At 41.9% G+C, this 25,314-nt stretch overlaps 3 protein-coding genes across 7 annotated transcripts in view; 2 read left to right on the top strand and 1 right to left on the bottom strand.

Annotated features, from left to right (window-relative positions):
- Window positions 1-6,596, top strand: part of LOC139538581 (neuronal membrane glycoprotein M6-b) — a 49,075-nt gene extending 42,479 nt beyond the window's left edge. For 2 of the 4 annotated variants that reach the window (XM_071340766.1, XM_071340765.1), the window contains exons 3-7: window positions 1,354-1,510; window positions 1,884-2,052; window positions 2,599-2,672; window positions 3,553-3,618; window positions 5,870-6,596. In XM_071340766.1, the coding sequence (XP_071196867.1) occupies window positions 1,354-1,510; window positions 1,884-2,052; window positions 2,599-2,672; window positions 3,553-3,618; window positions 5,870-6,019 (616 nt within the window). In that variant the 3' untranslated portion in view covers window positions 6,020-6,596. Of the gene's footprint in view, window positions 1-1,353; window positions 1,511-1,883; window positions 2,053-2,598; window positions 2,673-3,552; window positions 3,619-4,254; window positions 5,466-5,869 lie in introns of those variants that run through there. The other 2 variants (XM_071340768.1, XM_071340767.1) reach the window with 1 other exon arrangement.
- Window positions 6,597-8,656: 2,060 nt separating this feature from the next.
- ofd1 (OFD1 centriole and centriolar satellite protein) lies at window positions 8,657-19,926 on the bottom strand. Of its 2 annotated transcripts, XM_071340764.1 has the most exons (23): window positions 19,847-19,926; window positions 19,597-19,697; window positions 19,313-19,513; window positions 18,666-18,734; window positions 18,549-18,576; window positions 18,352-18,459; window positions 18,133-18,269; window positions 17,864-18,037; window positions 17,609-17,715; window positions 17,380-17,499; window positions 16,625-16,698; window positions 16,431-16,522; window positions 15,066-15,255; window positions 13,897-14,027; window positions 13,511-13,622; window positions 12,228-12,995; window positions 11,707-11,869; window positions 11,522-11,622; window positions 10,060-10,185; window positions 9,667-9,824; window positions 9,367-9,555; window positions 9,171-9,244; window positions 8,657-8,942 (listed from the first exon to the last, which is right to left on the bottom strand). In XM_071340764.1, exons 2-23 carry the CDS (start codon window positions 19,690-19,692, stop codon window positions 8,903-8,905), a joined length of 3,258 nt encoding a protein of 1,085 aa, XP_071196865.1. In that variant the 5' UTR covers window positions 19,693-19,697; window positions 19,847-19,926; the 3' UTR covers window positions 8,657-8,902. The 2 variants fall into 2 exon arrangements, with proteins under 2 accessions (XP_071196865.1, XP_071196864.1); XM_071340763.1 differs by having other exon boundaries at window positions 19,597-19,923.
- On the top strand, window positions 19,910-24,199 carry LOC139538583 (trafficking protein particle complex subunit 2). The gene is made up of 5 exons (XM_071340773.1): window positions 19,910-20,151; window positions 20,405-20,525; window positions 20,771-20,917; window positions 23,820-23,901; window positions 23,988-24,199. Exons 2-5 carry the CDS (start codon window positions 20,431-20,433, stop codon window positions 24,084-24,086), a joined length of 423 nt encoding a protein of 140 aa, XP_071196874.1. The 5' UTR covers window positions 19,910-20,151; window positions 20,405-20,430; the 3' UTR covers window positions 24,087-24,199.
- Window positions 24,200-25,314: the final 1,115 nt, after the last annotated feature.

The following is a 25,314-nucleotide window of genomic DNA, read 5'->3' as shown; positions in this document are numbered from 1 at the left end:
CCTTTGGTCTGATGAGTCCAAATTTGAGATTTTTGGTTCCAACCGCCATGTCTTTGTGACACGCAGAGTAGGTGAATGGATGATCTCAGCATGTGTGGTTCCCACCGTGAATTATGGAGGAGGATGTGTGATGGTGTGGGGGTGCTTTGCTGGTGACACTGTCAGTGATTTATTTAGAATTTAAGGCACACTTAACCAGCATGGCTACCAAAGCATTCTGCAGGGATACGCCATCCCATCTGGTGTGCGCTTAGTGGGACTATCATTTGTTTTTCAACAGAACAATGACCCAACACACCTCCAGGCTGTGTAAGGGCTATTTGGCCAAGAAGGAGAGTGATGGATTGCTGCATCAGATGACCTGGCCTCCACAATCACCCGACCTAAACCCAATTGAGATGGTTTGGGATGACTTGGACCGCAGAGTGAAGGAAAAGCAGCCAACAAGTGCTCAACATATGTTGGAACTCTTTCAAGACTGTTGTAAAAGCATTCCAGGTGAAGCTGGTTGAGAGAATGCCAAGAGTGTGCAAAGCTGTCATCAGGGCAAAGGCTGGCTACTTTGAAGAATCTAAAATATATTTTGATTTGTTTAACACTTTTTTGGTTACCACATGATACCATATGTGTTATTTCATAGTTTTGATGTCTTCCCTATTATTCTATAATGTAGAAAATATTAAAAATAAAGAAAAACTCTTGAATGAGTAGGTGTGTCCACACTTTTGACTTGTACATCAACCCCTTTTATCTAAATAAGCTGAGCCTCCTAGTGTAAGCATAGATAAGCCCAATCCATAAATTACAAGTACTTTTATATAGATATGTTCTTTCTTCAATGAGCTCATCACTGCGACTATTTTTAACTGATAATATCCCCTGTCTGAACCTCATCCTGTAGACAAGGCCTAATATGGAGCTCTTCTTTTCTGGATCCATTAGTCTAAGGAGAAAAACAGAGGAGAGAGAGGACAGGACAGAGCATGTGTTTTGTGTTGAGGTTGAAAGGGGAGTCTCTGTCAGTGCACTGTTTAATTAAAGATGTCTAGCAGGCCGATCGGTCTTTTAGCAGATTATTTCCCCAGGCATGTATCCCCTGTTATCTGTCCAGGCTGTGTTAAGGGTTTGGGACTGTTTCTCCTTTTTTTGGGAAACTGAGACAGTCATCCTCCACTCGAAGACATCTGTTTACAGTTCATCAGCCAAAGTTGTTAATGATTTCAAGATTTTCACAGAATGAATGGTATAGGTTGCAGTTTTCCAACCCAAGACTAATGTAAACTAATTCAGCTCTGTGCCTTTGATCACACACAGGACACTGAGATGGTTTATGTGTGATTTGCTCCTATACAGAATACAACTGATGCAGTACGTCATCTATGGCATCGCCTCCTTCTTCTTCCTCTATGGGATCATCCTGCTGGCCGAGGGCTTCTACACCACCAGCGCTGTCAAGGAGCTGCACAGCGAGTTCAAGACCACCATTTGCGGGCGCTGTATTAGTGGGATGGTACGTCACTATCAACACCACTGGACTGTGATTGCCATGAACTGAACTTACACAAAACACAAATAACCAACTCACTGCAGTCTCGACTGGCTATCAAACCCTTTTGTCAACAAGATCGAAAAGTATTTCCACCAAACCACATGATATTTTAATCCTGGGTAGATGCAATCAATCAAACAAGTTGATGAAAACCATAATGAGAAAATATTGTTGCAATTGGACACAATTGGACACATAAACAGTCTCTCCCACATGACCTACTCGTCAAATAGGCTGCGAAAATGTTTATGTTTATGATTCCGTTCTGCCTAATGCTAATAGGATGATGTGTAATTTTGTCTGTCTGTGTGTGTGTGTGTCTGTGTCCTCTCAGTTTGTGTTCCTGACCTACATCCTGGGTATTGCCTGGCTGGGAGTGTTTGGTTTCTCCGCCGTGCCCGTCTTCCTCTTCTACAACATGTGGTCCACCTGTGCCGCCATGAGGTCACCAGTCGCCAACTTCACCAACGTGGACTCTATCTGCGTGGACGTCCGTCAGTACGGTAAGAGAATGCCTCAGTCACAGTCAGGGTCATCTTCATTAGGCACCATGTGAAAGAAAACAGACTGAAATTAAGGAGGGACTACCTAAACTTGTCCAATAAGAAACGTACATTTTCGTTTTCTTTTAAACGTTTTGTTACGGTGTGCTTTACTGAATATGACCCTTATTTCACCATAGTGGCTGAGAGCCAAGATGGTAGTGGGATAAATAACGAATAGGATAACAAACCACGTGTGGCATCTTTTCTACAGCTCGATTGCCTCCCTGTCTCCTCTCAGGCAGAGTTTTATAGCAGCAATAATCATCATAATGTTCAGTGTGTCGCGTTTAGCAGCTTTAATACACTCAACTCTCCAATTATGACATTTTAATGGTGATTTGAAGTTGCAACCATTCTGTAAATTGTAATGTGATATGTGACATTAACGAGTTTACTCTGATTCGTTTACTGCATGACTATCTGATTTATATGAACACGTTTTATGAAGACATGATGTGAAGAATTTGCTCAGTGTAAATATTAACCTTTAACGACTGTCTGCAGGTATCATCCCCTGGAACGCTACACCAGGCAAGGCTTGTGGGTCCACACTAGGAGACATCTGTAATACTAGTGAGGTAAGGCTTCTCTCCTCTAATTTGGAGACATTCATTCACATCTGTAATACTAGTGAGGTAAGGCTTCTCTCCTCTAATTTAGAGACATTCATTCACATCTGTAATACTAGTGAGGTAGGGCTTCTCTCCTCTAATTTGGAGACATTCATTCACATCTGTAATACTAGTGAGGTAGGGCTTCTCTCCTCTAATTTGGAGACATTCATTCACATCTGTAATACTAGTGAGGTAGGGCTTCTCTCCTCTAATTTGGAGACATTCATTCACATCTGTAATACTAGTGAGGTAGGGCTTCTCTCCTCCAATTTGGAGACATTCATTCACATCTGTAATACTAGTGAGGTAGGGCTTCTCTCCTCTAATTTGGAGACATTCATTCACATCTGTAATACTAGTGAGGTAGGGCTTCTCTCCTCTAATTTGGAGACATTCATTCACATCTGTAATACTAGTGAGGTAGGGCTTCTCTCCTCTAATTTGGAGACATTCATTCACAGGTGACATACTGTCTATTATTTGGTGTCATTACTTTGAGATGCATGCGCTCACAACTATATTAAGTGTTTGGGGGCCACAAAGGCTCAACAAATCGTATTCACAATGTGTTAAAAAAAAAGAAACAAAAAAACACCCCTTCCTTTCTTGAACACACTCGTACTTGTCTTTTTTTACTTGCTGACAGGTACTTTATTGAGGACAAATGTACTTACTATGACTGTGATATGGGGTTGTCTCACCTAGCTATCTTAAGATAAATGCACTAACTGTAAATCGTTCTGGATAAGAGCTTCTGCTAAATTACTCAAATGTAAATGTAAGTTACTGTACTGTGGTACTATGTTCATTCACATAAATCATTGTTTTTTCTTGTCGTTTTTAGTTCTACCTGTCCTACCACCTGTACATTGTAGCATGCGCTGGAGCCGGGGCTACCGTCATTGCTCTGGTAAGCTCACCTCTCTCGCTATCTCTCTCTCATCCTCCCACTCAGTCTATCCTTGCACGGTTTGTATCTGACTGTAGATCATGAATCCAGTGCTACTCTCCTCATTTCCCATATGGTTTATGTAACCTCTGTAAAGCAGATTACACATAGGCTTTTCCACATCTCCAATCCCATTCGCTGTAAACCATCTCCGTAGATGCCCCTGGCCCCAGTCTTATTATAGGAAAAAGGAAACAGGGTGGAGACTTGCCTTGACAATGTTTATACAGTATCAAGGAGAATCTCTGTAAGGATATAAACATTTGTAGACTAAATCAGAGTGCTTTGAACTAAGGGCACCCCATTTCCAAAGAGTCCCATCTTGGGTGTTTTGAAAACAATGAGTTTGATAGTGGAGGAAAATTCTCTGTCTAGGCCATGGGGACCATTTTGTTCTCTGATTGCTTCCAAAGATAGTTTCATAGGTTTCTACTTCACTCACATCTGAAAGTGATAAACAATAATATTTGACTAATACTTTTTTTCTTTTTTACAAGTAAAAATGTGAACGTTGAAAGATCAGTTGTTGCCAATATGGCAGCCATGCACATTCCTGGAGTGTTCTCTTACCGCCTGTATTCTGTTCTCTTCCACCAGCTGATCTACATGATGGCTACCACTTATAACTTTGCCGTTTTGAAGTTTAAGAGTCGAGAAGACTGCTGCACTAAGTTTTAACTGGTGTTCAGAGACACAGCACAGCACAGTCTATGACACTACACTGAGTAGAGACAGCAGCCACTTACTACATTAACTAAAAACCAACAGAACATAGACAAAAACATCTTCCCCATTAGTATTCACCTAAAACGTAAATAGCTGAGTGTATGCGTCCTTTAGCATTTGATATCCAGGGACAGGCCTGTCGGAAGGTTCAACGGTACCCGAGGAGAGTTGTCTTCAGAATGGGGTGGTGTATAGTTAGCAGGGTTATGCTTTTCTCCAGGTCATGTTAAGGTCTTATAAGGACATTAAATCAGTAAGAACTCCCTTAAATGAATAGCACTCAAGCTATTGTAGAGTAGGCTTGGAGGAGGAAGACAAAACACACTTAATCTGAGGACAATACAGTATTCAGTGCTATGACTATCGCTCTTACATTCGGGGTGAAAAAAATTATTTGTTTTTTATTAATGGTCAATTTGTCCGAGGACCAGCCAGCCTTGGCATAGTGCCCTTTCCCCATTCATGTTTTCGGTTTGATCATGTGTACTTTTGTATTTTCTTGGTGCAAGACACAAAGTGTTACATAGAGAATTGTCAGTATTACAAGCTTCTGTCACAAACTAGCTCCTAAATCGTATCATGATATAGACACTTCATCTGTAAGATGACATAGACAAGATGAACAATGTTGTACAGTAGTACTTCAAAAATAACTGCGCATATAACTAGTATTTTGATGGGTTAGGGCAGTACCAGGGGTATATTTTTGCTCAAGGTATATAGCCTCAGTTTATGACTTCATACATTTTATAAAGGAGGTTTTCCTATTTTAGAGGAGTAATGTGATTTTTTTATGCAATCTGATGCCTTCCTAGCTTCAGCTGATAGTTTCATGTTTTGTTTAATTATTTTTTCTTTGACTCATCCAGAAACTGCCAATCAGTTGTTTAAAGAGCCGCTGTTGTTGTTTTTTAACACTGAGCCTGCATGCGTACTTGTAGTTTTTTTGTATTACTTAATCTGTTTATGATTACTTATATTCCATATTTCATAAATATTTAATTATTTCCTAAGATTTTTGAAGACTGTAGTTATTATTTTTCTCTTTCTATACAAAATAAACAATCTTTGTGTACAAAATATCCCTATTGGTCTATGTTATTGTCAAATGAAAGACAGACACTAACTAAGAACAGTACCAGTGACAGAACACAGGAAGATAAGGTTGACTCCATCTCATGTCTCAATCTAATTTCCCACTAACCTCTAACCTTCACTAACCACCATCCTCATCAAGCTTGCACGCAAAACCTCAAACCCCACTCCCCTTCCTCTCCCCTTTAAAATGTCTCTTCTGTAGTATGGTTTGTTCATGGTGTAATAGTAATGTTAGTTGCGTTGATAATGATATAACGTTACTGTGCAGGTTTGTCTGTTGTCAGCTTAACGTTGTGTTATATGTGTGTGTGACGTAGCTCTGACTCTTGTAGCCTGCTTTGCATCTTGACATGCTCACCGGCCATCCACCCTCACCCTTCTCTTCCAGATCCACTTCCTCATGATTCTCTCAGCAAACTGGGCCTACCTAAAGGACGCCAGTCACATGCATGCCTACCAAGACATCAAAATGAAGGAAGAGCAGGAGCTGCACGACATCACGTCTCGCTCAAAGGAATGTCTCAATTCCTACACATAAGGATTACGCCCTCGTCCACCTCTATGACAACACACACACACACACACACACACACACACACACACACACACACACACACACACACACACACACACACACACACACACACACACACACACACACACACACACACACACACACACACACACACACACACACACACACACACACACACACACACACACACACACACACACCTCCTGTAACCTGCCCTCACGCAGCGCAGTAATACAGCTCCTAACAAACTAAAGCATCAATGTCGCTTTCTGCAACTAACTAACCAAGACGTGTCGGAACCTCTGTTTTGTATGTGAATATATTTTTGTTTTATTTTTCTAATTGTCGAATAAGAAAAATATGCAGTTTTGAAAAATGATTTTGATCTGTTCTTTTTTTGCTTTCTTCCTAATCAGTCTTTGCTGGTGAAGCTTGAAACATTGCACTATTCTAACACAAGAACGTAAAGAAATAGTGAAACTTGTTTTAGAGTGTTCTGTTATGATTCTGGCCTGACTGTTGGCCATTTATGAATAAGGGAGAGCAGGAAGTTCGTGTCAGCGAGAAGAGGATCAGATTTTTTTTAAATCAAAGATGCAGTTTTGATAACACTTCATAGCACAACATGAAACGCCTTACAAAATCAGTTATATTAAAGTAGTGCAATGTGTTGTTTTTAATTGCACACAAGTTTGGTCCTCCTGGCTTTGAATGGAGAGAATATAAGGAAGAGAAATATGAAGGCACAACAACATTCCATTGTAGAACAGAACATGCATTTGTTGGCTTCATTGACAATTTATGTTACCCCTCTGCCCATTGAAACTATGTTAGGTTTAGATACATTTTCTCTTGATAGTAGTTTTCCTATTTTAGGGCTGACATTTAGTTTAAATAGGTATGCTAATTCTAGTTACATTCGTCACGTACATAAATAATGATGCAAAATACTAATTCCCTCAGGTGTACAATAGTGGGCCACTTTATCTACATACATAGGTATTTTACTTAACCACGTGCCCATGTGACTGTAAGCGAAACCGTGGTGGTTTCAGATTTTAGTTTTAGTGCTTTTGGAAGGGAGGAATCCCTTACACTAAAATACATGCAAAGGTTTTTTTTCTTCTCTTAGACTTAAAAAAAAAAAAACTCTGGCAAGTGAATGGTGCCAATAACAATTCTACTGTTAGACTGACCAAAATATATTTCATCTTAATACATCACCAAAGTGTGATGCCATGGGTAATAATTAGTATCATTTTTTATTTTTTTTAAATGCAACAATTTAAAATGTCATGGTTAATGTCTTTGTGAGATGAAAAATAAATGTCAAATTTGACAATAGAGCATGAGGATGGTATGCTACCCTGTTGGACAGAGGGGCTTGTATATCCAAAGTATTGTTGGGATGAATAAATGCTTCCCATTGTATAGTGTATGATCTCCCACAGTTCATTCCAAATTCCCATGTGACTTGAAATTCCCATTTGCGATTGTTAAATGTTCATCCCTATAACTACAAGATACAGGATGCTTCCATTATACTTGTTTGAGAAAAAAACTGTCTGTAACGAAACATTTGATATAATGTGATGTGCTTTGTTACCATGGCAGACCTTACAACTTAGACAGTGCAAGTAAAATGTGTGAATGTTATCCCTTCTACATCCAGGCTAACTCAGTCTTAGGATGTGGATCTACAAACAAAATCTGTGCTTGTATGTGTACAATGTAAAGATGTTACAAGTCAGGAATCTTTTGGTGATGTTTCAATCTTGTTTTTTTATTGAATATATAACCACTTAAAAAAGAAAAAAAGTTTCAAAACCTCTTGAATTTGCATCTCAGCATTGTTTTTGACCTGCAATTGTTAAAATACTGACAAGTACTGATGTAATCTTTTTCTTTACGTAGAGAAGACACAGGGATATTGATGTTAATTCATTATTGCATGAAGGAGAAAGCTGTTTCTGCAGTGATACAGGTGATGTGTAGTCATATGTACTGACAACTATCGTAGGCAGTGTTTGCCTGTTTCCTTTTTTTTTTTCTAACAAGAGAACCAATTAATCCATTGTATGTCCATTGTATGGCATAGTAGTCCTAGGTGTTTCCAAGTCTGACGTATGTGAATCCTCTATAGTATTTTGTAACCTAATAGTGTACCCCATTTTTTTCTATGAGTGTCAAGGGCTTCCTTGTGAATTTATTTCAGATGATACTTAATGCATCACAGTATTATGAATATTAATCATCACTCATCACCATATAATTAAAAATGGCAATCTGACCATGAATGGAATACGGTTCAGCCAAAGTTTATGCCACTGTAACTCTTGATTGACAACATCTTGTTTTGTGAATAAAGCGGTCTCAGAAATATTGTAGAAGAGATGCAAAAGCGGCCTGCAGGAAGATGACTGATGTGAAGTGAATGTCTTTGATCATGCAGTCTCATTATACAGTGTTTCCTGTGTATAACGTACCAAAAAATTATAGAAATCAAAATGGCTACTGATCAATCACCAGGAGGACACCAATCCAACATCCTGTCTGACTGGGATCCCCTCTGACATCTCTCTCTCAACAAGCCTGTTAACTGTTTTTATGAAAATAAAGAAATACAAAAATGAACTCCACTCAATTATGTACTGCATTTATTTTCCATGTCAAATGGGCATAGAACCTAATGTCAAGGTACACACACATACAAAAAGTTGTAAGCAAGTGTCGATAAGTCATTTTGAGGCACTGTGTGATTTATAAATCAAAGGTTTATTCGTGTTAATGAACCAAGACTGACATTTATACAACTTAAACATCTAAAAACAACAAAGTAAAACGTACAGTAGTATTGTACCTTTCACACTCACACTCTGTGCAACCTCACCAGAACTCATCTGCATCTTCATGTGAGAAAGCAACGCTAAAGAGGAATAGAATAATGATCTATTAACAGTAGTCTATGGATAGGATTGAAAAACACTTGTTCTTGATAAATTGGTCTAAAAATCAAAAGACTGGCATATCAGAGGAGAGGAGGTCCTTTCTTGTGAAGTGAGTCAGGAAACCTCACTGGCAGTCTCTCTGCCATATCTAAAATCTGCCCCGCTCTTCTCTTCTCTCACAAGCACTGTGAAATGTTTAGACTTACCTATCATCTTTCTCATCAGACAAACTCTTTGCCTCGGGGCTTCTGTGTTCTGGCTCCTCTCTCCCAGCAGGGCTCTAAAAAAAACAACACAAATTCAAACACTCCGCTGTATACACTCGACTGCCGCTTCCGTTCCGCAAGAAAACCGGGTCTTCACACTTCAGAGGACAGAAAAGTGTGTGAGAGTGTGTTGCACCTGTACATGCGGACTCCGTCTTTGCTCCATGATCATCTTCAAGTACTTCTCGAGTGGATCTTTGTTTAAGGACGGGGCTTTCTCCTCCTCAGGCTCTTCTGCCTCCTTCAGTTCTTCCTGCCCTCCTCTCTCCTCCTTCTCTTCATCTCCCCCCACCTCCTCTCCATACTGCTGCACTTCTTCCAAAAGCTAAGAAACAGATAGGTCAATCCATCAATGCTAAGGTCAATCCATCAATGTTAAGGTCATTATAGAAGGAGGTGAATGTGTCAATGCAACAGCCTAGAAGTTAATCCCCACCCTTTCTTTCTCCAATCTCTCCAGTTCTCTCAGCTCCCTCTCCTGGGCTTCTTCCTTTTCCCGCTGTCGTTTTTCTTCTCTCTCTCTCCTCTCTCGCTCCCACCTCAGCTCCTCTTCTTCCTCCTGTCTGGCATGTTCATCCAGCGTTTGTTGAACTTCTACAAATCAAAGTGGGTTCACTTGGGTTAAAAGAATGAGCGGAATCGGTGCTCCCTGCACAGCGGTTTTAAAAACGGGACTACCGTATTGCAGTATAGTGGTAAGCTATCAAACATCAGCTTGGATAAAACATGGGCAGAGTATAGCCAGTGCATTGTGGGTGGGGTGACAGATCAGTTAGTCTAAAAGTTGGGTGTGCTCTTCTAGGGAGAGGGGATGTGCTCCCTTACTCACCCCCCTGCAGCTGAGCCTCTGTGAGGTCCCAAGGGGCCCGAGACGGGGGGACAGACAGGGGCCCATCAAGGGCCTCCTCCTCAGTGCCCGCCGTGTCCAGGAGCAGCTCTGGAATGTGGCTGGGCTCTAGAGGGGGGGGGGGGGGGGGGATAGAGAGAAAGAAAAAGTCACAATGAGGCCCTTTCTGCTCAGGCCAGGAGGACCAACACAGAATACATAATCAGCTGCCCTTCATCCTTACCATTGTGCCGGGCCAGTGAGAGGCCACTCTGGAGGCCAGTCACACATTAAAAAGCAGCCATAACTGATTTAGCAGTAGGTGTTGTCGTTACAGTGATTTATAGATTACCTGTGTAAATATATGGAAAGAGTCATTCCTGATTAAGGCCACCTTAACCTGATATGTATTACTAGATGTCTAGCAGTCATTCTAAATGGGATTCCCCAGTAAAAGTATGGGACTTAATGCGACACATTGGGTTAGGAGGGGCATTTGGTATGGGCAGACATATGGCATACTGTATGGCCCATACCCTCTGTTACCTGGTACTGATTCAGCACTGAGAGTCATAGGTGAAAACATGCCTGGATTTGCAAACACTCCCAAATCTAATATGGATCAGTCAATCGGCTACATCAGATGCAGAAAACCTTGGATGCATCATTGATAACGAAATAGGTGAATATTTCAATGCCACTGGTCAACAACACAAACCAATATCCCAACACCATTCCTGCAGTGCTGCAGGTGTTTGCTCCCCCCCTTGCCCCTCCCAAGGTATGATTCCGGTATTACAGCAGTACAGTGGGGAAACGCACAGGTGCTGTTTGTTTAGGAAGGAAAGCATGCTGGGAGCACAGAGGGCTGTGTCATCTCTGCCTGGCGTCCTATAGAGAAGGCGTCTGCCATCTCAGATATCTCCAAGCCACAGCAGTTATTAATAGACCGACTACAGCATGGCGAACTGCCGACCACGGATTAAGGTGACATTTTAACCATACCGCAGTTCGATGGTTACGGTCAAGAGAGATTATATAGTGGAATGTAATAACACGACTGGAAACAGACACATCAATCACAATCCTGCTTGGTGTTCTAGTGCTTTGTATTTTTCACGGCAGAATGGAAAGGCTGACTGGTTATGAAGTAAATCCCACTAGTTAAGGGCGACGATGTAGAATAAAATGCACGTAGCAGCACATAGTCAACATAATGTGAATTGAAGTACACTAGAGTCGTCAGTAGTGGAAATCATCATGGAAACTAAACACCATGTTGAAGAAAGAGAGACGGAGGAGTCATTTTGGTCCAATTTCAAGTACATTAAAACAGTACAGAACACACCCCCCCATCACAGTATCCCAGGAATATACCCTGAACCCGTTGTTTTTTAAGAAGCAGCAGATGACACAAGACGGACACCAACACAACATAACGAAACTGATCTGGGATTAAGAGTACCTGGCAAAGGCTCCGTGAGATCTTCAATGGTTATCTTCTCAGGCTGAGGAGAAGACTCTGACTCGGAACTGGAGAAGATGATTTGCTGTACCTGTGGTGGACTACAGACGAACAAACAACTGTACAACTGAACTGATCGTAATATATTGTTATAATGCCAATCATGTGGTGAACCCCGGTGCTACCTGCATTGGCCTCGTGCAGTGCTCCTGAGCTGAGGGCTGCGAGGTGGGGAGAGATCGGAGGTAAAGTCCCCTGAGCATGCCACCACTCCGTGGGGTAGGGGGAGGGGGGAGAGCTGCCTCTCAGGAGACAGCACAGGAAACGCCACAGACGATACCTCAGCCTCTGAGAATGAGAGGGGGAGCAACTGTTAGTTACAAAATGCAGCAAACGACAGAAGATACAGCTTCAGCACTGTCACATGGGGTTTCAAAATGCTTGAAGTGGAAGGGCTCAAAGGGGGGAAATATGGAGATGACAAGATGTCGACTAAAACTCAGAACACAATGGTATGGACTGACTCAATGACTCACAAGTTATGAATGGGATATAAAATACTAACTATACACCAAGACAAGCATTGTTTCGAGCAATGACAGTAAATTATTTCCAAAACACATTTACAGTCTTAGCAGTAAAGCGCTTGGGACATTAAATCCATTTGAAGTGAAACAACCCACTAAAACAGATTGCACGCTCCTACCTTCCACAGGCTCTGTGTGAAGCTGCCTCCTGGAGAGGGAGAGGGGTGTGGAAGACAGGCGTCTGGGGGGAGAGGAGCTGCCTTCCTGGGGGCGTCTGTCTCCTGAAAACCGGGCCTCACTGAAGTCCAGAGACTGGAAGTCCCTTCCGCTCCCTGGACCAGGGTACTGATCCTGCGACTGGTCTTCAGCGAAGGTCACTCTGGGTTGGGGAGAGGTTGGGGCTCTGGTACGCTGGGGAGGGGTTTGTCGTGGAGGGGAGAGAGGTCTGTGGGAGACCTGTGGATGCTGGGGTGAGTGGGGGCAAGGATGGGGGGGGACTTGTTGTCTTTGGGGCGAGCGAGGGCGTTGGTGAGAGATATGTTGCCTCTGAGTTGAGTGAGAGCGGGGTGATACCGGTGCTCGTTGGGGTGAGAGGCATCGCGGGGGCAGCATGTGAGACACAGTGGCGTGCACCGCCCTCTGCTGGTAGTTCCTGTAAGCTTCCTCCAGTGTCTCCGCCTCCTTCTCCAGCTCTCTGATCCTGGCCTTGGCCCCGGCCACCAGCTCAGTGTCAGAGTCTGGGGAGCTGTTCCGCCCCCAACGAGGCCTGCGCCCTCGAGAGGGCATCACACCTGCTTCACACACGTCATCATAACCCGCCACCCAGGCTCTCAGGACACCTCTGTCCACATAGATATCAGGGGGCACTAGTTTATCAGGACTGAGCTCCAGCACTGAGCGGTCCACTAGGGAGGGCTTAGGGTTACGCAGGACCTCGTTCTCTAGAGCTGCCCACCGCAATCACACAGAACACACAGAACCAAGAGATCGAAGAGGGGATTGAAAGAGGAGAAGATGAGGGCAAAGACAAAATACCAACCACTATAAGGAGATAAGATGGAGAAAGTGATTTGTAGACTGATCTCAGAGAAGTCTAAGGGTGCATGTCAATATCATGAAGTGGATTCCTCTCCTTGCCTCCATTCCTTCATCTGCACTGATCTGAGAACAGAGATTAAGCGAAAGTAGTGTATCGAAAGCCTACTGTAGGACTTGCTTTCACCTGTTCAACTTTTGAAGATCAGAGCAGGTGAAGGAACAGGAATGAAGAGAGTCAGGAAAGGCCACCATTGAGATGCAGACTACTATACAAGCTAAGCTACAGAAGCTAGGCTTCATGCAAAATACAGAGATGTGAAGCAGAGCTAGATAAAGGAACTACAATATGCACACATGATTCAGGGTGACTAGCCATGTCTAAAAAAATATAATACGCCACAGGGACCATGCACACTCAGTGTACCTAGTTGTGTTTGTCGGAGCTGCATCTTGATGTCCTCTGCATGGGTGGTCATCCACTCAGTCCTCTCCTCACAATCTATGAGCTGGGCCTTCAACTGGGCACAGCGCTCCACCTGGTATACACAGGCACAGTCAACAAGGGGTTAATACAGAGAGAGAACACCTCCAACAGGTGGACAGAGCCAACAAGGGGTTACAGACAGAGAAGAAGACCCTGCAACAGGTGCAAGATGACATGCAGGCTCCCAATTGGACCAGAACTCAGATGTAAGGCCTAACCATAAGCACAAAGAACTAAACGTCAAGCCAGATGTGTGTTAAAGAGAAGAAGTCTCTCTACTTTCCACATTGTTTCCCACACCATCAGAGAAGCATTGTGTCACTGACCTCATTGTGGAGCTGGGCCTGCAGCACCTGTCTGTGGCTGTCAAACTCCTCCTCTGACAGCCTCCTGGCACTCTCCAGCCTCCTCAGCTCCGTCTGCAGCGCCAGCTGTTCCACCGACGGCCTGCCCAGATCTATGGGGAGACAATCGGCTAAGAGAGTCACAACATCCCGGCAAACAGCTTACACATTAGAGCACTCATTGTACAGTATATCCAAATACCAATCTTTAACTTTTCAATTAAGGACAAGTTGTAATGGGCTTAGGTTAGGTAGTTTTCTTAAAATCATTGTGACAATGCCCCATAAATGTCAAGAGAGGTTTTGTGGCAAAAACGTTAACTTGTGATTTTCACCTGACATTATGTGATACGTTCCAGTGAATCTCCTCAGCTAGCTACAGTATATTGGTTTGGCTGAGATGGTGCTGGGAGGTTGACATTATCGAGCACATGGTACTAGCCTAACTTGGTGGTTAATGAAGCCTACTGTTAGGGAGGAAGAGAGCGGCCCATTGGTCCCCCATCCACCCTTCTCCTCTGACAGGAAGAACATTGTGTCCCTCAGAGAGAGATGAAGCATTGGCCCTCTGCCCTCTGTAGAGAGCCCTATGTCCCTCCTCCTCCGCAGTCGCCTGGACTCTCCACCCCCACATCCCCCCTGCTTTCACTTCACAGAGATGTCTGTAAAGCCACAAACACTGCAGAGAGGGTCCCGCATTGACAGTCATCTAGAGCACATCCAAAAAGACTCTGCCACAGTGCCAAGACCAGCTGGGCAGAGTAGACTGAATATTTCCCAGTAGAGTCTATACAGACTCCACAGTCAAACCACAAAGCCTTTGAATGCCTCAAAAATGACATACTGTATCCTCTCTGGGTTGGAAAAGAATTTCATGCATTATTTGTATGTTTCTCAACACATTCCGTTTGACCAGAAAATGGAGAGCATCTCTAAACAAGGTAACCTCTGAACCAGCGACAGTGAAAAAACAAACGTTTCCCCCTTAGAGAAAAGGACTAGTCAAAGAGAGAGAGATGCTAGAGGCTAAAATGGAAGCAAAAAGTGAAGGGAAATTTCACTGGTTCCCCACACGCCCAGAATAAGCCCACCAATGCAAAACTGAAAGAAGGTAGTAGCATATCTCATATGGTAAGGCCACCATTCCTCACCTGCCCGTAGGCGCTGGTTCTCCTCCTGAGCTTCCTCCAGCTGTTTCTTCAGCAGCCTGAGCTGGGCCTGCTGCTCCACCCTCTCTCGTCTCAGGGTGGGGTAGTCATTCATGGTCTCCAGCCTCTCTCTCAGCAGCTCATTCTGCTGCGTTAGCAGAGAGTACTGAGACTGGGACGTGTCCAGCTCCATCTAAATTACAGAGTAGCATGCGTACAGTAAGGGCCGAATCAGTATGTGAAAATGTTATGTCTGTGTATCTCATGGTACAGTGCCATGCAAAAGTACTCATCCCCCTTGGAGTTTTTCCTATTTTATTACATTACAACCTGTAATTTAAATTGTTTTTTTATTTGGATTTCATGTAATGGACAAAATAGTCGAAATTGGTGAAGTAAAATGGAAAAAAATGACTTCTTTAAGCCGTACACTCCACAGAGCTGGGCTTTACGGAAGAGTGGCCAGAAAAAAGCCATTGCTTAAAAGAAAAAAACAAGCAAACACGTGTGGTGTTCGCCAAAAGGCATGTGGGAGACTCCCCAAACATATGGAAGGTACTCTGGTCAGATGAGACTAAAATTTTGCTTTTTGGCAAGGAAAACACTATGTCTGGGGCAAACCCAACACCTCTCATCACCCCGAGAACATCATCCCCACAGTGAAGCATGGTGGTGGCAGAATCATGCCGTGGGTATGTTTTTCATCAGCAGGGGCTGAGAAACTGGTCAGAATTGAAGGAATGATGGATGGCGCTAAATACATGGAAATTCTTGAGGGAAACCTGTTTCAGTCTTCCAGAGATTTGAGACTGGGAAGGAGGTTCACCTTCCAGCAGGACAATGACCCTACGCATACTGCTAAAGCAACACTCGAGTGGTTTAAGGGGAAACATTGAAATGTCTTGGAATGGCCTAGTCAAAGCCCAGACCTCAATCCAATTGAGAATCCGTGGTATGACTTAAAGATTGCGGTACACCAGCGGAACCCATCCAACTTGAAGGAGCTGGAGTAGTTTTGCCTTGAAGAATGTGCAAAATTCCCAGTGGCTAGATGTGCCAAGCTTATAGAGACATACCCCAAGAGACTTGCAGCTGTAATTGCTGCAAAAGGTGGCTCTACAAAGTATTGACTTTGGGGGGGTGAATAGTTATGCACGCTCAAGTTTTCATGTTTTTTGTCTTATTTCTTGTTTGTTCCACAATAAAAAAAAATTGCATCTTCAAAGTGGTAGGCACTGTATGTCTCAGTTGTACACATTAACTTACTCAGCTTAAAACTGCATACTATTTGATGACAATCTGTCTCAGGACAATCCTACAAAACAGGGCCAGTCTCTGCATTACAGTGTCATTGGTTGCCAAGTTTACCTGCAATCGTCTCAACTCAGCACAAGCTCTGCTGTGTTCCTCTAGCTTGGCATCGATTGCAGCAGACTCCTTCTGCATACGAATAGTCTCCACTGAGAGAAAATGAATGTGTGATAAGACATTTGTATAAAATGATACAAAGCACAACAGTTAATACATTGTTTATAACAACAGCCTACAGGAAAAATACAGACCTTTGTTTCTTTTTTCATTCTCTGTGAGATTTTCAGTCCTTTTGGTGTACTCTTCATTCAACTCAAGCTGATATCTGATAGCCAGAGAGAAATATCAAATAATCACTCAAATTATTTATACAAGGAAAGCATTGACATAAACAGCATGGAATAATGACTGACAGTAACATAAATGTTAGTAATACAGTATAAGACAGTAATGTAATAAACTGGGTGGTTCGAGCCCTGAATCCTGATTGGCTGACAGCCATGGTATATTTCAGTATTAAGGCCCGAGGAGGTGTGGTATATGGCCAACATACCACGGCTAAGGGCTGTTCTTATGCACAATGCAACGCGGAGTGCCTTGACACAGCCCTTAGCCGTGGTATATTGGCCATATACCAAACCCCCGAGGTGCCTTATTGCTATTATAAACTGGTTACCAACGTAATTAGAGCAGTAAAAATAAATGTTTCATCATACCCGTGGTATATGTATTACATCAAACTTCTTATACTTAGACTGTAACTATCCCAAAACCATGACATGAACAAAATATGCATTGTGGATATGAAAGTGAATGTCAGAATATACATATTTTTTCTCTACACAAGAGTGCCACCTTCTGGATGCAGAGAGAAGAGATGTAATGGAATGATGACCTCTGTGTGGGAGGTGAAGGGAAATCAAACAGATAGAGCAAGTAACTATCATCTTTAAAAAGTACAGAACAGTCCAAGTAGGCTACATTTAGCAAAATGCCATCATAACACCTTGAAAGCTCATTCTTCAGCTTTTGGTCATGGGTGTCCTCCGTTGTCTTCACTGCAAGCTCTCTTCTTCTCAGCAGCTCCTCCATTGTCTTGGTCTTGTCTTCCTGTATTTTGCAAGTCCTGTGGTGAAAAAGCATTCTGTGAGTAACATGAGAAACCAACCCTGAGAAACATGGTGCCCAGTATGACAAAGATTCAGCATGAGTATGGCAATATGACTTCATCTTACTTTTCAAAAGCCTCCATCCTTAACCTCAGCTCAGCTTCTCTATTCCGCACGGTTTCTATTTCTTTCAACACAGCTTGTCTTTGCATATAGACATCTTTTTCCTCAATCTGAAAAACACAAATGAAATACAAAGTAATTCATAACATCACATAACCACACAACACCCGAATGCAAAAAGTTTAAGAAAATAGAACGACCCAAGTAAAACATGAATTGGCCACTGACTCGATGATTGGAGAGCTGAGAATCAACTACCTCTTGTTGTTTCTGTAAACGATCAATGGCATTCTTCTCCCTATTGATCAATGCCCCTGACTTCATCTCATAAGTCCTCTCCATGTCCTGCCTCAGCTGCAAAATCTCTTTGCGAGATTTGTCTTTTTCCTCCATCTTCACTTTGGATATTTCCACATCTTTATAATGTTGCAGCTGAAGAAGCAAAAAGCACCATGTTTCTCAATACAAACATTTCCAACACTAGAACATCAGAATGCATAAAGAGGCGTTGAGAAATAGAGTCATACCTTTGCATTCATTTCTGCTTGAACCTGTGCTTCAACTTCTTTTCGATATGCAGCAAGCTTAGATTCATAGGACACCCACTTGTCCCCTTTGTAGCGGAGAGCTTCATACTCATCATCGATCATTTTCATCTTGTCAACTGCACACAAAAGGTCCATTATTTTGTTATTAAATGTACGTTACTATAATACTGGGTCAACTTGAGAGTGCTTCATGCTTACCAAGAGATTCTCTATAAGCTGGCGTAGTGGTGGTCTGAGTATCAGCATCACGTTGTTCTCCATGCAGATGATGGTCTGTTAATTCTATCAAGAGACTCATCAGGAAACCTGGAAGAAACATCAATAAGGGACATGCCAGGATGCTTGAGCTAACAAGATGGGGCTTGGCATATGAAAGTAAACATCACGCAACATACCCTTATTCTCTTTCTGTGTGCTTGATGCCTGTTGAAAAATATACAAATAACCATCATTCACATCATTAGGTACAAATTATATAATTTTGTATAATTTTACCAAGATGATGTGATTACCAGAGATTTGTAAAGTAGTGACTGCGGGCTGATTTTCATAAGTTGAAGAAGGTCCCTTGAAGTGAAAATCTGGCAGGGTGTAGATGAGAGCATAGTCAACAAAAGAGTATAACGTAAAGGAAGAAGCTGAGAGTTCAGCACAAGCAAAGCTGACCACACATTACTGGAGTGGGGTCATTCAGAGCTTCAACATAATACAATGCATTGTACAGGACAAAACATAAGGTAGTGTGTAGTGATGGGGGGTAGGGAAGAAATCCATAGTTACATGTCAGGATCTTATCATTTTGACAATATCATATTTGCGCTAGTTGGCTGTACCTGCACCAAAACATCATAGGTTGTTCTTCTTTTTAAATACGGAGCCAATTTGATTTCAGCACTTTTATTTCCATGACTGATCAAAACCTTTTTTTCATGGCTCTCTCTTGTCCCTCTGCAGCAGACATAAAGTTAGCAGTATGTTTGGAACATCGAATCGCAATAAAATCACAGTATTGAATCACAATACATAAAGAATTGTGAGAATTGCAATACATATCGTATCAGCACCTAAGTACCGTGATAATATCGTATCGTTGATGTCCCTGGAAATTCCCAGCCCTAGTACTGTGTTACTGCCCCAAAGCATAAGTGCAAGTGCTCACCTTATCTTTGCCCATGCTACATTCAGGGTAGAACACAGACAGGGTGTACTCATACCCAGAGTTCCTCAGATGATCTGCCACCAGACTATTAGAAGCGGTGACCAGGACAGAGTCTGACTTCATAGGGACTGGCCTAGGAACAGTTTCTCCACTCAAGATGGGGTGCTTCAATTCATGGATCAATTGATTACGAAGCTGCGTCTGGAACAAGGAAATAACGTTTGACAAAGGGAGAAACAATGGTCTTTGGTAGTAAAATACTAAATACCAATGTAAATACTTACTTTAAGTGTGTCAAGCACTCCTCGATTCTTAAAAGTTTGGTAAAGCCTCTTCCTCAGCTCATCTGGGGATAAAGCCTCCTCCTTGGCAACAGACATGTTGACTTCAATTGGGGAACAGAGGATCAATCAATGAATACTTGCTAGCTGTTTTTTCTTGCTGAAGACAAGTACCAAATTCTCTGTAACGCGACTAACATGTATATAGCTCGTGTTTATGGCACGTATTTCAACGTATTCTGGTTTAAATGACCTGCTTAGTAACCAACGGCGTCCTCTCCAAGTGCCCAAAGCCTTGAATTCAACGAACTGGCCTGTTATCGTTTTAGTTCCGGTCGCACAGTTATGATGCAACAATTATGTCTTTGAAATCAGAAATAAAAACAAATACATTAGTCAACTAACAGATATATTACTACATATGTATACATAAAATGTAATATAAGATATACAAAATTACTAAATCCCTTTTCATTGCAAATGTATTTTATATTCAACTTTTCAAGTCGTTATCAAACAGCGACGTTATTACGGAAAGGAGAGGCTCGTTTTTAACAGGTAAATACACATTTGATTTATCAAATTAAAACCATTGCTTTAGAGGTAAATGCACATACCTATAGGATCTTTATGACAATTAAGACTTTTGTAGTTCGCTTCAATGTGTTTAGCTTGACGATAATCACGTATTTGCAGCACGCTAGCTACGTTAACGTTAGTTACAAGCTAACTTAGCTAGCTAGTTAAGGATTTAAGTACAGTGTCCATATTACTACTATCCAATAATGTGTATATATTTCTGTTCACACAGAAAATTGCAGATTGCTGGAAAGAAACATGTCTGGGAGTTTCTATTTTGTCATGGTTGGGCATCATGATAATCCTGTCTTTGAAATGGAATTCTTGCCTGCTGGTAAAGCTGAGTCAAAGGAATGTATCGTTATGATATACTCAACATAATATATAGATTTATATATGTGTGTAATACATACATACATACATACATACATACATACATACCTACATACACGTGTATATGTGTGTTCCTGATAACTGTCTAAAGGGGCAGCTAGCCTATAAAACGATGTATTGAGATATTGGTCTACATCCAGTAAAAAGAAGAGGATACTGTAATGCCCACTCAATTACCATTTTTGTCTCTTATATGTAAACAGGATGACCACCGGCATCTGAACCAGTTCATTGCTCATGCAGCCCTCGATTTGGTGGATGAAAACATGTGGCTGTCTAACAACATGTACCTGAAAACTGTGGACAAGTTCAACGAGTGGTTCGTCTCTGCCTTTGTCACTGCAGGACATATCTTTTTCTAGCTTTTACCCAATACCTACAGATACAGTTGAAGTCGGAAGTTTACATACACTTAGGTTGGAGTCATTAACACTCGTTTTTCAACCATTCCACAAATTTCTTGTTAACAAACTATAGTTTCGGCAAGTCGGTTAGGACATCTACTTTGTGCATGACACAAGTCATTTTTCCAACAATTGTTTACAGACAGATTATTTCACTTCCAGAGGGTCAGAAGTTTACATACACTAAGCTGACTGTGCCTTTAAACAGCTTGGAACATTCCAGAAAATTATGTGATGGCTTTAGAAGCTTCTGATATGCTAATTGACATCATTTGAGTCAATTGGAGGTGTACCTGTGGATGTATTTCAAGGTTTACCTTCAAACTCAGTGCCTCTTTGCTTGACATCATGGGAAAATTTTAAAAATCAGCCAAGACCTCAGAAAAAGATTGTAGACCTCCACAAGTCTGGTTCATCCTTGGGAGCAATTTCCAAACGCCTGAAGGTACCACGTTCATCTGTACAAACAATAGTACGCAAGTATAAACACCATGGGACCACGCATCCGTCATACCACTCAGGAAGGAGACGCGTTCTGTCTCCTAGAGATGAACATACTTTGGTGCGAAAAGTGCAAATCATTCCCAGAACAATAGCAAAGGACCTTGTGAAGTTGCTGGAGGAAACAGGTACAAAAGTATCTATATCCACAGTAAAACGAATCCTATATCGACATAACCTGAAAGGCAGCTCCACAATGAAGAAGCCACTGCTCCAAAACCTCCATTAAAAAAGCCAGACTACGGTTTGCAAATGCACATGGGGACAAAGATCGTATTTTTTGGAGAAATGTCCTCTGTTCTGATAAAAGAAAAATATAACTGTTTGGCCATAATGACCATCGTTATGTTTGGAGGAAAAAGGGTGATGCTTGAACACCATCCTAACCGTGAAGCACGGGGGTGGCAGCATCATGTTTTGGGGTGCTTTGCTGCAGGAGGGACTGGTGCACTTCACAAAATAGATGGCATCATGAGGCAGGAAAATTATGTGGATACATTGAAGCAACATCTCAAGACATCAGTCAGGAAGTTAAAGCTTGGTCGCAAATGGGTCTTCCAAATGGACAATGACCCCAAGCATACTTCCAAATTTGTGGCAAAATGGCTTAATGACAACAAAGTCAAGGTATTGGAGTGGCCATCACAAAGCCCTGACCTCAATCCTATAGAAAATGTGGGCAGAACTGAAAAAGTGTGTGCGAGTAAGGAGGCCTACAAACCTGACTCAGTTACACCAGCTCTGTCAGGAGGAATGGGCCAAAATTTACCCAATTTATTGTGGGAAGCTTGTGGAAGGCTACCCAAAATGTTTGACCCAAGTTAAACAATTTAAAGGCAATGCTACCAAATACTAATTGAGTGTATGTAAACTTCTGACCCACTGGGAATGTGATGAAAGAAATGAAAGCTGAAATAAATCATTCTCTCTGCTACTATTATTCTGACATTTCACATTCTTAAAATAATGTGGTGATCCTAACTGACCTAAGACAGGGAATTTTTACTATGATTAAATGTCAGGAATTGTGAAACTGAGTTCAAATTTATTTGGCTAAGGTGTGTGTAAACTTCCGACTTCAACTGTAAGTAAGTAGCCTTGTCTGAGCCAGAACAGTCCATAGTGCAGGAGCATATCTCCTGTTTCTGCAGCTTGATTCAACAGCTACAATTCAACTCTACATAGGATGCTAGTCTATCACAGGGACATACTCCCAATATTGAGTGCCAGGCAGAGAACCACTGGGTCCTGTTTTTTTTGTATTTGGGATTTAGTAATGAATGGTGTGGCTGTTGAGCAAGTTGAGGAGACTTAATTAGGAGACTTGTTACCTTTGATTGTAAACTGTCATGGTCAAAACATATTGATTCAATGGTTGTAAAGATGGGGAGAGGTCTGTCTGTGATAAAGAGATGTTCTGCTTTTTTGACACCACACTCCGCAAAGCAGGTCCTGTATCCTCTAGTTTAATCTTTATTTAATCTTATTGTTCAGTCATATGGTCAAGTGCTGCAAAGAAAGACTTAGTTAAGCTGCAGTTGGCCCAGAACAGTGGCATGTTTTGCTCTTCATTGTAATCTGAGGGCGAATATCAATAGTATGCATGCCAGTTTCTCTTGACTAAGAGTTGAGGAAAAACTGACTGCATCGTTTCTTGTTTTTATAAGAAATATTAATGTGTTGGAAGTTCCAAATAGTTTGCATAGTCAACTTACACACTGCACTGACACACACACTTACCCCATCAGACATGCCACCTGGTGTCTTTTCATAGTCCCCAGGTCCAGAACAATTTCAAGCAAACATACAGTATTATACAGAGCCATTATTGCATGGAACTCCCTTCCATCTCATATAGAGAAAGTGAACAGCAAACCTGGTTTAAAAAAATAAAGCAACACCTCACGTCACAACGCCTCTCCCTCATGTGACCTACTTTTTGTGTGTATGTACTGACATGTATATGTAACTGAGAGCTGCACACACACACTACATGTTAAAATACTTTACATACATTTAAAAATATTGTCTGTAATGTATTTTTTGCTATGTGTCGGACCCCAGTAAGACTAGCTGTCGCCATTGGCATCAGCTAATGGGGATCGTAATAAAATCAAGACTTGACTGGGGATTGAACCCACAACCTACAAATTTCAGGGCGGACACCAACCACAAATCCACAGAGACCTATATAGCCCTCTGGAAACATTGCAACAAAACATAAATATTATGTCTACAGTGTTGATTTCAACAAATCGTCATTGTTACAAAGGGCTCAGACAAATAATTAGTGTGTTCGTGTGTGTGTGTGTGTGTTCCATTTTTCCCTTAACCATCTCCATCACATATGAGATTCATCATGCTTCATGATGTACGACAAGAAGATGGAATCAAAAACTTCTTCAATGACGTGTATGATTTATACATTAAGGTGAGTTATCCTTTCTATAAACAGTATATTCATGTATAATTCATATTCTGATTTATTCTTGTTCATTATTCTGTGCTCTTTTCCAGTTTGCAATGAATCCTTTCTATGAAACCAATGCTCCAATCCGGTCGACGGCATTTGACAGGAAAGTACAGTTCCTTGGAAAGAAGCACCTCTTGAGCTGATGAACTAACCTGGACAACATGGTTGTGTAGCTTTTTTAATGTCTTCATTGTGTGCAGTTTCCAGTTGAAATATGTTTTAAGACATACATAATATAAAAATAATTTGTCTATGATCACCTGTTGTATGTCTTATAAATTCAGTATGTATTACTGATACTTCCCAACCACTGTATAAAAGCTATTGTAAGCATGGAACATTGTTGCATAATGAATGGATGGTACACTATATATATAGTTACAAAAGTATGTGGACACCCCTTCAAATTTGTCGATTCGGCAATTTCAGCCACACCCATTTTTTGACAGGTGTATAAAATCGAGCACACAGCCATGCAATCTCCATAGCTAACATTTGCAGTAGAATGGCCTTACTGAAGAGCTCAGTGACTTTCAATGTGGCACCATCATAGGATGCCACCTTTCTAACAAGCCAGTTTGTCAAATTTCTGCCCTGCTAGAGCTGCGCAGGTCAACTGTTCAAGTGCTGTTATTGTGAAGTGGGAAAGTCTAGGAGCAACAATGGCTCAGCCGTGAAGTGGTAGGCCACACAAGCTCACTGAAAGGGACCGCCGAGTGCTGAAGCGTGTAAAAATTGTCTCCTAGGTTGCAACACTCACTACCGAGTTCCTAACTGTTTGTCGGGAGCTTAATGAAAGGGGTTTTCATGGCTGAGCAGCTGCACACAAGCCTAAGATCACCATGTGCAATGCCAAGCATCGGCTGGAGTGGTGTAAAGCTCGCCTCCATTGGATTCTGGAGCAGTGGAAAAGCGTTCTCTGGAGTGATGAATCGCGCTTCAAAATCAGACGGACTAATCTGGGTTTCGCGGATGCCAGGAAAATGCTACCTGCCCAAAATGCATAGTGCCAACTGTAAAGTTTGGTGGATAAGGAATAATGGTTTGGGCCAGGTCCCTTAGTTCCAGAGAAGATAAATCTTAATTAGACAGCATACAATGACATTCTAGACGATTCTGTGCTTCCAACTTTGTGGCAACAGTTTGGGATAGACCATTGCCTGTTTCATCATGACAATGCCCCTGTGCACAAAGCGAGGTCCATAGAGAAATGGATTTTTGAGATCAGTGTGGAAGAACTTGACTGGCCTGCACAGAGCCCTGACCTCAGCCCCATGAAATCCCTTTGGGATGAATTGGAACACCGACTGCGAGCCAGACCTAATCCCCAACATCAGTGCCCGACCTCACTAATGCTCTTGTGGCTGCTGC

This window comes from Salvelinus alpinus, chromosome 14, assembly GCF_045679555.1.
Source record: "Salvelinus alpinus chromosome 14, SLU_Salpinus.1, whole genome shotgun sequence".
Lineage (NCBI taxonomy): Eukaryota > Metazoa > Chordata > Actinopteri > Salmoniformes > Salmonidae > Salvelinus > Salvelinus alpinus.
Note: the sequence above shows the minus strand (reverse complement) of the source record. Positions and strands in the feature narration are given on the sequence as shown.